This window comes from Phaethon lepturus, unplaced genomic scaffold, assembly GCF_000687285.1.
Source record: "Phaethon lepturus isolate BGI_N335 unplaced genomic scaffold, ASM68728v1 scaffold6054, whole genome shotgun sequence".
Taxonomy (NCBI): domain Eukaryota; kingdom Metazoa; phylum Chordata; class Aves; order Phaethontiformes; family Phaethontidae; genus Phaethon; species Phaethon lepturus.
In genome coordinates, this window is record NW_010532564.1 from 14,633 (window position 1) to 25,337 (window position 10,705).

The 10,705-nt window shown below is 46.4% G+C and overlaps 1 protein-coding gene across 1 annotated transcript in view; it reads left to right on the forward strand.

Moving 5' to 3' along the window:
- The first annotated feature begins 6,145 nt into the window (after nt 1–6,145).
- LOC104619097 (RING finger protein 11-like) overlaps nt 6,146–10,705 on the forward strand; it is a 7,767-nt gene continuing 3,207 nt past the window's right edge. Inside the window, exon 1 of the mRNA XM_010284869.1 lies at nt 6,146–6,214. Within this exon, the coding sequence (XP_010283171.1) occupies nt 6,146–6,214 (69 nt within the window). The remainder of the gene's footprint in view (nt 6,215–10,705) is intronic.

The following is a 10,705-nucleotide window of genomic DNA, read 5'->3' on the forward strand; positions in this document are numbered from 1 at the left end:
GCCGGCCCAGCCGCACGCAGAGACGCGTACGGCGTTTGAGGTGCCCTAATGTACGGCGGGTGTATTGCGTACCCCTCACGTACGTGAGGCTTCATCTGTCCGTGGCTTTCTAGCAGGCTAATGCAGAAACGTGCTTAAAAAAAGCTGTGGTTAAGCTGTTGCAAAACACAGCATTGATTATATCCTTTAAGTGGCCTCAGGAAGCCTCCTGGCTGCCTCCGTGCAGCCCAGTCCCCCGCTGTGCTGCCTCGGCTGAGGCATCAAGCCACAGACCTGGATCTTGGGGGCATCCGCTCTGTGACAGGATTTCAGACGCCGTTACGAACGTAAGAGGCCTGTGGATCCCAGCGTGCCATCAAACTGCCAAGGTGTGGCAGCATCCTGCTTGAGCAAGCATTTGTAATTGAGGATGGGTTTGTTAGAAAGGCAATTAAAATACTTCAAATTGAGTACAAAGTTATGATCAGATGAAACATTACACAAATTCCTGAGTTTTGAAACAAACCCTGCTGCCGTGGGCTGCTTTGCTGACATGGTCTCAAAGCAGGTGCCCCACACCAGTGGTCTCTGCTTCAGGTTTTCTTGCTCAGTGGTTACGCAGACCCAGCTCATCGCCAGCCCCATCTGCTTTTTTGAAGCTCTTCTGCAATAGGATGTGGACCGTTACCACTTTTCTCCCCCAAGTCATTTATCCTTAGTAGAGCAAGCTGTTTTCTCTGCTTTCTCTGTGGTTTGGCAGAGGTTTGCGCCGTGTGAGAGTCCCGCTCTGCTGAGTCGCTGTTTGCTGTGAGGCCTGATGGAAAATTCTCCGTCAGGTTTCTGCTTGGCTTGCCTTGCTGGGGCAGCCTGCTGCGAGCCCACCTTCCTGGGTGCTCTGCCTCATCAGCCCTTCTTCACCTGCTCCCTGGTCAAAGGGAAGGTCCTTGTCAAGGTTTGCAGAAGCCCTCTCCTGTGTTGCCTCTTCTGTGTACTTCGGTTGGGTAACAGACTGTATCTCTGGAAAAAGAACTAGTGTCCTCTTTCAAACCTCTTTTTTCGGTGCTTGATTACAACTGGGTGGCTACAGGAAAGTATTTTGTGTCGTTGTGTAGGATAGTACATCCGGGGGGAGATGATCTGAGATAGCTGCTGCTGACCTGCCTGCTTGTTTTCGTGATCTGCGTTACCTCTTATCTGAGGCTCAATTGACACCTCCCAGAAGACCATACGGGGGCGGGGGGGGCTCTGTGTGTGTGTGATGTTCTCCTTCCAGCTGGGGCCGTTGTGTCTATTTAAGACCTGGTGTAGGAGCGTGGTGTGTGAGGACTTGCATTCCATACGATGGTTTTGGATGTCTGTTGAAACGTGCTTTAGGCAAGGCTGTTAAATTGTGTTCTGGATAGCCCTCTTTGCCCAAGGAGGGTGCCTGCCACGTTGAACGATAACGCTCAGATAACACCATACCTGAGCCTAGAGATGAGATCATTCATCACCTGATTTCACTGATCCTTTGGTATCCTATTCCCTATATACTTCTTCTAAAATACACTCGTAGTTATGCATGATACTTCTCTGCTCTATGTTATTGTGTTCTTATTAGTTAAAACTAGCACATTTAAACACACCTCTACACATCTTCTGTTTATACAGAAGAAATCACAGGAACTTTATTTATAAAAAAATATTTATACTGTATTTATACTTCAGCAGTCCTCCCCTGATGGATTGCGTGTGTCTTTTAGTTTATGTGCATTTTCATGTTTACTCCCTGTTCTAGCTTTTTGTCCCCAGCTTTCCTCATAGCTAATTAGGGCCAATTTCTGTAATTTTGCTACCTTGTTCTTGAAGCACTCAGGAGGGCTATTTTGTTTTTAGAATTGCCTTCAAGCTGACCTAATTCTTGCCAAAAAATACATTTTATCACTCTTTCTGTTTTGTAAGTGTTTGGAGTCAGTATTTCACAATGGGCTTAAGTCCCTGACAGGGCACTCCTCCTCCATTTTCCTCTTGGCTGCCTGCTCCCAACTTTTTCAGTGGCTGTAGCGATCGCACAGTCGATGGTAACGGCTTGTTTGCTCTTCGTGAGGTGAAGAGTCAGTTGGATCCGTGTCCTCGCAGCCAGCAGCCAGAGCCAGCGCAAGGGCCGCGGCAGGAGCCATGGCTCAGAGGCAGCGCTTGTTGCAGGCCAGCCGGAGGCGGCTGCACCCTGATCCCCCAATTCCCTGAAGTGGCACCAGGAGGTAAGCAGGGGTGCGGAGGGTGCCTGCCTGTCCGTGTCAAGCCCTTCATGTAAGGGCCTTGCACGAACTTGTCTGAGCCATGCAATGCGTTGGGGGTTATAGGATGGTAGATTTGGGCCAAGCTCGTGTCTTAGGAGGCAGAAGCATGCGTGAGCTTAAGCTTTTTTTTGTCCGCTGTACCCTGAGGTGGGTCAAAGCCTCCGAGTGGTTTGGGTGGGTGCGCGTGGGGGACGGTGTCTGGGACAAATAACGCGTGTTTGAGATCACAGGATGAGCGGGGCAGGTTGTGAGCAAGCCTGTTTGCTGCACTGCATGGGGGACCTGGCATAGCGAGAGTCCAGGCTGCCTGCAGACTTTCTGTCCTACCCAGGATGGTCAGTGCAGCATTTTTAGCTGTTATCCCTTTGATTTATACTATAAACAAGTTGCAGTGGTTGGTGTTTACCCTGTCGGGGAAAGTAAGTACATGTCTGAAGGAAGTGTGAACGATCCTTCTATTTCTGTGTGGACTGTTAGTGTTCTGTCAGCTTTTCCATTGTAGCTCCAGAGTGCTTCCCCCGTCTCTCCTGCTTGAATGCCGCTTATGAAAAACAAAACACGTTAACTGGATTTGTTTGTTTGGGGTGGTCTTTTTTATTTTTGCTTCCTGCTGGTCAGCAGTTCCACAGCAGTAAGTGAATGGGACACAGTAGGTTCCCTCTGTACCTTCCAGCAGAGGAGACAGTCTGAGAGATTTGTTTTCAGCCTCTTCTGCTACAGGACCATTTTCTTTTTCCCAAAACTTAAGGTTTTTATTTGTTGTTAAATCTCCTCATTTCTCCAGCAGCTGTCTTCCTTGAACCATAAGTGCTGTGTTTAACATGGCCATAACACTGTAATAACTGTCGGCACTTGCCAGGCGTAAGAAGGGGTTTCTGCGAAGATAACCACTTGGTGCAAGTAGGAGAGAACGTACAATAATGCAGATGTGGTTTGCGTGTGGGGTAGGATGATCCGCATACATGTGCTGTTCTTCTACCACCAGCTGCAGAAATGACTGCTGGCCCCTTCTGCTAGATTTTCTCCTGACCCAGCCACTTTACTTTGTGGTCCTTGGGGTGTACAAGTCTCAGGGGGCTGCATTTTGTGCCTGAGAGGCTTTAATTTAATATTTAGGGGCAACTGTTCTCTCCTGGCCTTGCTCACTGCAGCAGCTTGACAGAAAAGCATGAATTCTTGTAAATTGTTTATGGATCTTTTCCATCCCTAAAAAAAAACCCCAAAACCAAACTATTAAAATAAACATGCTAGGAGCTGTAATAAGAGGAGTTTGTTATCTCTCTGAAGTTGTGGCCTGATGCTGTCAGTGGAGCTGTCAGTGGGGCTGTCTGGAGAGATGGAGTCAGCTCTCTGCTGAGCAATTTGATGGGCTGGGATATGTTGGTGTATATGTTACCCACTTTCGTGAAGAAATTCACATCCTGATGTTTGATGGGATCACTGGGGAAAAGAACAAGGACAGCTAAAACCGCCCCCAAGCTGGGGAACAGGAATTCAGCTGGTGGAACCGTACCCAAGGATACGGCTCTTGAGTCAGAGAAACCTGCTGTGCAGCCTGGAAATGTAAAAACTATCTGGCTGTGTCAGGAGATCGTGCTTCCAGGGATCAATTACTGCTTTTTAATTACTGCTTTCCCCCCTACAACTCCTTCTTGCTAATCTTTTGTATTTAGGTTTGCATTGATGGTTAATCAGATTTCAGAGCAGCAGGTGGTTTCCATCTGCCAGGTGAGGCTGGGTTTGCACGGGCCAAGCTGAAAAGGGCACCGTCAGCTGTTTGTCTTGGCAGTAGGTGACCACCTTGGTTTTGTGTGACGGCACAGGTAAGACGCTTGAAAACAAAGTCCCTTTCTCCAATAGCCCGTGTCAGTGTCTAGGAGAGCAGCAGGCAGGATGCATCTGGCTTGCACCTCCTCCCTCGCTGCCCCAGCCCTATTTTCGGTGGCACAGCTGAGCTCAGGGGACAGGTGATGTTCTAAGAGTCGACAGTCAGAATTCTCTTTCTTTCATCGTTGCTTATCTTTTCCAACTCTTCAGATACATTTATTTCTCAGTAATTTCAATGGAATAATTGTGAGAAATGCAAAGGACAATTTTACAGTCTTAGTAATAGCCTAAATGAGGCTACGCCATCGCTGCAGAACCGCCGTGGCTTTCACCATAAAACACCTCCCTCTGAACTGATACGTGACTCAAACCGGGTGTTGCTGCTTAATTGGTGTCAGCAGCTGGAGAAGCGCCGTGCAGATTCTGCAGGTTCCTCTCCGCTGTGGCAGACTGTTTCCTTAGTCTGTTGTTATATTAATTACTGACCACATCTACAATGCCCAATTCCTACCACGCCAGAATTCTTCTTAATCTACCCTTAAGAGCGTCCTGGTGGGAAGCGTGTACAAACCTGAACACATCCCAGGCGCAGGGGGGCCCTTGCTGGGATTCGGAGCGTAGCTCTCCTGCTGGCTGTGGACCAGTGAGATACTAGTGCGCACGTTTATTTCTGCATGAAAATTCCCTAATATTTAAATGATAATTGTGATACTAATAAAACTTTAAAGGAAAACCTGAGATGTGAATTTTGTATGTTGTGGGTTTGGTTTTTATCCTTCAGTGCTTTTCAACTTATCAAGGGATACATAAAACAAAGTAAAGTAAAAATAAAGTGTTTTTACTTAGAATGGTCACAAACAGTTTAAGTAAGCTGTCTCCAGCAAGCAGTGGTAGCAGAACAATCCCTTAATAAATCTTAGAAATGAAGTATATATTTATTGGCCTTAAATTTCCAGATGAATCAAATAGGCATTCAAAATTTAAATTGTGTGATTAGTCTCCTTAGGGGAGAGTGTGGGAATCCTGAGAAATGCAAGGACTCAGTCAGAACCATACTTTAAAGGTGAGCCTGTATTTAGTAGAGCGGTGCAATGAATCCGTTTTGAAACATACTGTTCTTTGCTGGGAGTGAACTACTTGGATCTTCACACTTCTCACATAAACAAAGGGAATCAGTCTTTGCAGGTTTGAAAATTCGGTAAAGGATCAGTTGCAGTTTTGCTTAATACGGTGTTAATTTGATGTTTAATCTCTTTTCTGACTACATTACTGTTAAGTGAATGGGGTCTGCTAGACAAACCCAGGCTTTAGATTCCAGCTTGTGCCAGAACGGCTCCTCTTGTGCGCACGCGTGTGTCCGATCTGGTTGTCTGTCCCGGGTGCCCCCTCCAAATGGTTGAGGTGAGAGGAGGGGACTTTTCTTTCAAAAGAACTTTTAAGCGTAGGCGTTCAACTATCGCAGTTATTTATGCTGACTGGCTACGTGGAAGCTGGAATATAAAAGGTTGGGTAACAATTTCATTACATGAAAAGCTGGGCCTGCAAGAAAGCTGGCGAGGCACTTTTTGCAAGGGCGTGTAGCGATAGGCCAAGGGCTTTGAATTGAAAGAGGGTGAATTTAGGTTACGTATCAGGAAGAAACTCTGCACTGTGAGGGCAGTGAGGCACTGACACAGGTTGCCCGGAGAAGCTGTGGATGCCCCATCCCTGGAAGTGTTCAAGGCCAGGTTGGACGGGGCTTTGAGCAACCTGGTCAGTGGGAGGTGTCCCTGCCCATGGCAGGGGGGTGGAACTGCGTGATCTTTAAGGTCCCCCCCAACCCAAACCATTCTCTGATGCTTTATATGATGCTTTATAACAACTGGTATTCAGCTTTATAAATGAGCTGTTCTCTTCTGTATGGCAGAAAAAGGCTTATATAGTTGGCAGCTGCTTGTAATATCCTAAGCGTTATTAAAGTAAGCTGTAGTTGTCATACAGTGCTCATTATAATGGCGAGTCGTTTTACATTAATAAGTGTTGGAGGAGGATATTATTTCAGAATGTGTATTTGTACACGGATGGAACTGGAGTCTTTTCACCCAGATCAGAATGGCATTCACCGAAAAGGCCGCTGGACCACCATCCGAGTGAGTTCTTCATGAGTAATAAAGTAGCGAGAAGAGAAAATTTCATACAATTCAGCAGTGATTTTGCAAAATAAACCCCAAAAGCATGATTTTTTTTTTCCTCTCACCTCCTGACTTTTACATCTATAAACTGAAGTTGTTCTTGTCTAGATTAGTTAGTTGGCTTCCTGCTAAGCATCTCGCCTTACAAGTGAGAAAACTGGGAAGCAGCAGGGCTGAAAGATCCGTATAGTGACGACGAGCGTTGTCATCGGCAGTGACGTCGCAAGGCTGTCAGAGCTGCAGGAAGGCCAGGCCGCTGTTCAGATCAGTGCTTGAGGACCGGTGAGCAGGAAGACGTACGTGGCCCCGATGCAGCTGTATGTGAACCAGTGCAGCTGCTTTCAGACAACACGTTTCAAGAAAGACGTTTGCATATCGAAGGGATTTCAAAAAAGAGCTCTGGGGATGGCTGGGGAAATTCAAATTGAACTGTTATACTTGCATTAATTAATTAGGCAGCAACTGCAAGGAGTGTAAGCGCTATACCTACTGGTATTTAAAAAAATGTAAAAAAGACTTGGGATAAACATAGCTAGGAAGACGTTTGTCTCCTTTGTTGGACTGAATGAACAGATACGCTGTTGATCTGGTATTAAAATGCAAACAGATATCCCCAGGTGAGAGAGACTGAGAGCATTGGATTAGGTGAGGAAGGAATTTAGAGATGGAAACTGAGCAAAGCGGTCAATACTGGAAAGCAGGTGGCTGTAGACAGGATCTCAGGACAGCAATGAAGCTTCAACCTCTGGAACTATTAAATGTTATGAATTATTCTGCTCACCTTTGACCTTCCTGAAAGGATAATTTATGCAGGTTAGTGCAATTATTAAAAACAACAAACAAACAAGCCCTGATAACATACTGCTGATATGTGGTGTAGAGGGATCTTAAAATAATCTTTATCCAGGGATTAAGAGTTTCTGATCTACCACTGACCTGTTTCCAGAGTATTACAAATTCATTGCACTTGCAAAAACAAGATGAAAATGCTGTAAAACAAGAGAAAAGCAGATTTATAGCAGCATAAGTAACCGAGATAAGTTGCATTGATGAGAAGACTTCAAACTAAAAATTGTGCTTGATGAAAACCTTTTTCTAGGCAAGAACCCAAAGTGTGCTTGGGAATCTGCGTGCAGAAACAGAGTGTCTGGGCCTTTTAAGCCATGTGCGGAAAATGTTTATTTTCATTAGAAGTGAATGGGGAGCAGCCAGGGTGAGATGCAGACACAAACCTTGCTGTAGTCCTGGACTCTAAATTAATGCTGTTCCTTAAGGGCTGAAGAAACATTAGGAAGGAATTGTTTCTGTGCACAGAAAGCCAGGGAAACTTGTGCTGGCACCACCTACTTTGTGAACAAGAAAAAAGTTGTGTATCTCCAGGACTGTGGCCATCTGAGATGCTTCATCATTATTAAATTCATATGGGAAAAAAAATAATTGATTAAAGCAAATTAAGTGCCAGAAAGTGTGTGTGTGTTTTTTTTTTTTTAATTTCATTGCTTGACACCAATATGTGGTTTTGATTATTTGGTTTGGCCTTTTTTAGTTTTTTTGCATGGAGGAATAGAGTTAACATGAAATTTCATCTTAGTTTGAAATGCCTGACATCTCTATCAAATGATGAATAACATGGACTTTGGCTAAAAGTACAGTATTTTGTAATTTTGCCTGGAAAAAACATTCTTCCATGGTAGATAAGGGAAAAGTGAGACACCAGAGCAATAAATTCATGCTGGTCTTTTGAGTAAAATAATAATTACTTGGGTAATAAAATCTTTTTTCTACAAACGTAAGTTGACTGAAGTCTCGAATCCTCACATCATTATCCGTGAATATCCACGCTGGAGCGAGCAGGACCTTTCCTTAGCGTGGGCTGATAAAAGTAGCCATTGTAACCCGCGGAAGCCTTGCGAAGGGGCGATAAACCCGCAGCGGCAGGGCTGCGCTCTGTCCTTACAGGCGGCTTGAAATTATTGTCGGATGAGCTTAACTTCCGAAAACGCTTCAGAGATTTGGTAGTGGAGAAACCAGAGGATGCGGCGGCGGCGGCTGCGGGCGGGGCCAGCCTGGGTGCGTGTCAGCAGGGCTAGCGGGGCTGGTGGGTGGTGGTCAGGGTCTAGCTGAGGGAGCACGTCGTGCAGTCTGCTCTGTCTCTTACTTTGACCCCCCCTGGGGACACCAAATGTCACTTGAACAAATTAAGCCAGAGAAATCTGGGCTCATATTCTCATGAATAAATACTTCAAAATATTTTTAGAATCATGCAGGTAGAAACATACCTTTTCTTTTTATCTGTTGGAGGGGAGAGGACTCATTTGAAAAAGCCATTGTTGGTGTAACCTATAATTTGACTGTCTGCAACGTGTGCGGCTGTGTTCTTCCATTTTACTGGCACGTTTGTACCCGGTGGACTGCTAGCTCTGTTTGGGCTTTATTAATAGTAATCGAGAGGCGAGATTAAAGTGCCACCAGACAGCGTGTTAAGGAAGTGCACCGGCTCATGAGTATTTAGCGGTCACTCTCTTTTATTTACAGTAATACAATTTATGCATTTTTCACAACAGCTTGGCAGCCACACCAACCCCAATTTTTTTTTTATATTCACAAGTATGAAAATGTCATGGTGAAGGCACCGTTTTCACCCAGAGTTACTTATGTGACAGGAGATTCTTGTCTAGTATGTGAAACTGTAGAAGCCCACAGCTGGCAACTATAAATTCCTGCCATAATTGGTTATGTCAGACATGCGGCGCAGAGTGGCGGCTCTGCTGGGAGGGAACCCGAGACGCGACGCCAAAAGGAGGGGTGTTTCCAGACAGCGCTGGCGGTCGGGAAGGCATTTGTGTATCTGGATTGGGAAGGGAGCCTGGGGGTCCATCAGGCCCCCTCTTCTTCAGGTCTCCGTGGGGAAGACGACACCCACGGGAGAGCGGCAGTAATGGGTTCCCCAAGTCCACAGTCCCTCGATGGTCGCTTGCAGCAAGCGCCTGGAAAGGGCTAGAACCAGGGAATGAATCGCCGTTCTGGTTTGGCCTATTGCAGGCTTAAAAGTTGTGTTAATTTACTGTCCAAAACTTAACTGAAGCAGTCATCGGTTGGGTAGCGTGACTGATTCCACATTTCAGAGTTGTCCCCATGTGATGGTTTTAACTCGCAAGAGATTCTTACTTAGCTATGTAATTTCTGCTGAGGTGAGCCGTTTGCTGTTCTTCCGCTATAGGCGTTCACTATCAGTTGTCACTGCTCCTTTCGGGCGTTTTGAGAATTTCTTGGATCTTTTCTCCTCTTCCTGTTTTGGCCTTGCTTTGTATTTCTGCGTTATCACTTGCGTTATCACTTGCAGCCACGGTTTTGCCCAGGGGAGCTGGGCTAAACGCGGTGGTAGCCGCCCCTCCTGCCCTGCTCAGCACCAGCCGGCGGCAGGCGTGCCCTTAGACTGCTCCTCTCTTTCTGAGACGGGAAGGAGGGTGCATCTCCCTCCAAACGCTAAGTGTTCTGTACGTCTTTGGAACAAATAAAGGAGCTAGCAGTAATGTCTTCTGCTACTGTCCAAAGAACTATAGCAAAGCCTTGGAGGGTGGGAGAAAACGTTACTGATAGTTTGTGGTGTTAAGTGCTCGAAACAAAACCAGGAGCGGGCGCTGCCACGAGCAGATGTATTCAGTGTAGAGGGTCTGCAGCATTTGGGAGGGGAAAAAAATGCCTTATTTTGCTGGTACTACAGGTTGCAGAGCCACCTCCTGAATACTGTTATATCCGACAGGTGATCCCTAGCTTCAGCTGGTGCTTTTCCCTATCAAAACAATTACTAGAGAATACTTTAGAAAATTTAAACCATTAAATGACCTAGAAGAGAGCTGTGATTCTGTGAAATACAGTTTAGAGTAGTCAGGAAATTAATCAAACTTGGAGAACCACTGGCATTTTGTCTTTTCAACTTTTCATAATTCCTCTGAGCTCTGCTAGGAAATCAGGGGGGGAAATCCTAGTGTAGCTAAATTAAGAGAAGACTGTGAATTTCACCCCACAGCCGAGTTGCAAGTGCATGTTAAAAGAAGAACTGCCAGGCAGACTTGTATTTTTGATGAGCGACCCCAGCACGGGCCGGGGGGGAGGCTGCGCGCTCCTCGGGCTGCTTGCCCCCGGCCTTCCAGGAGTCCCGTCTGTCTGTCCACTTGCCATGCTTCCTAGCAGTGAAAGAAGAACCGCTTTATCAGGTTTTACAAGCGCAGCATTTCACGTGTTAAACCCCATATCTGGACTCTGCCAGGTGCTGGTGTCAGCTGAACACTGCACGAGCCCATAGCTGGAGCAGACCAAAAAGCAGAGAGGGGAGAAGAGGGGGACGCAGCTGTGTTCCTGCTGCTAGACATACCTGGAGGTGCCCACGGCGCTCCGTGCCCTGCCAGGACGCGCAGGCTTCAGAAGGTGGCCGCTCCGTCGCGGACC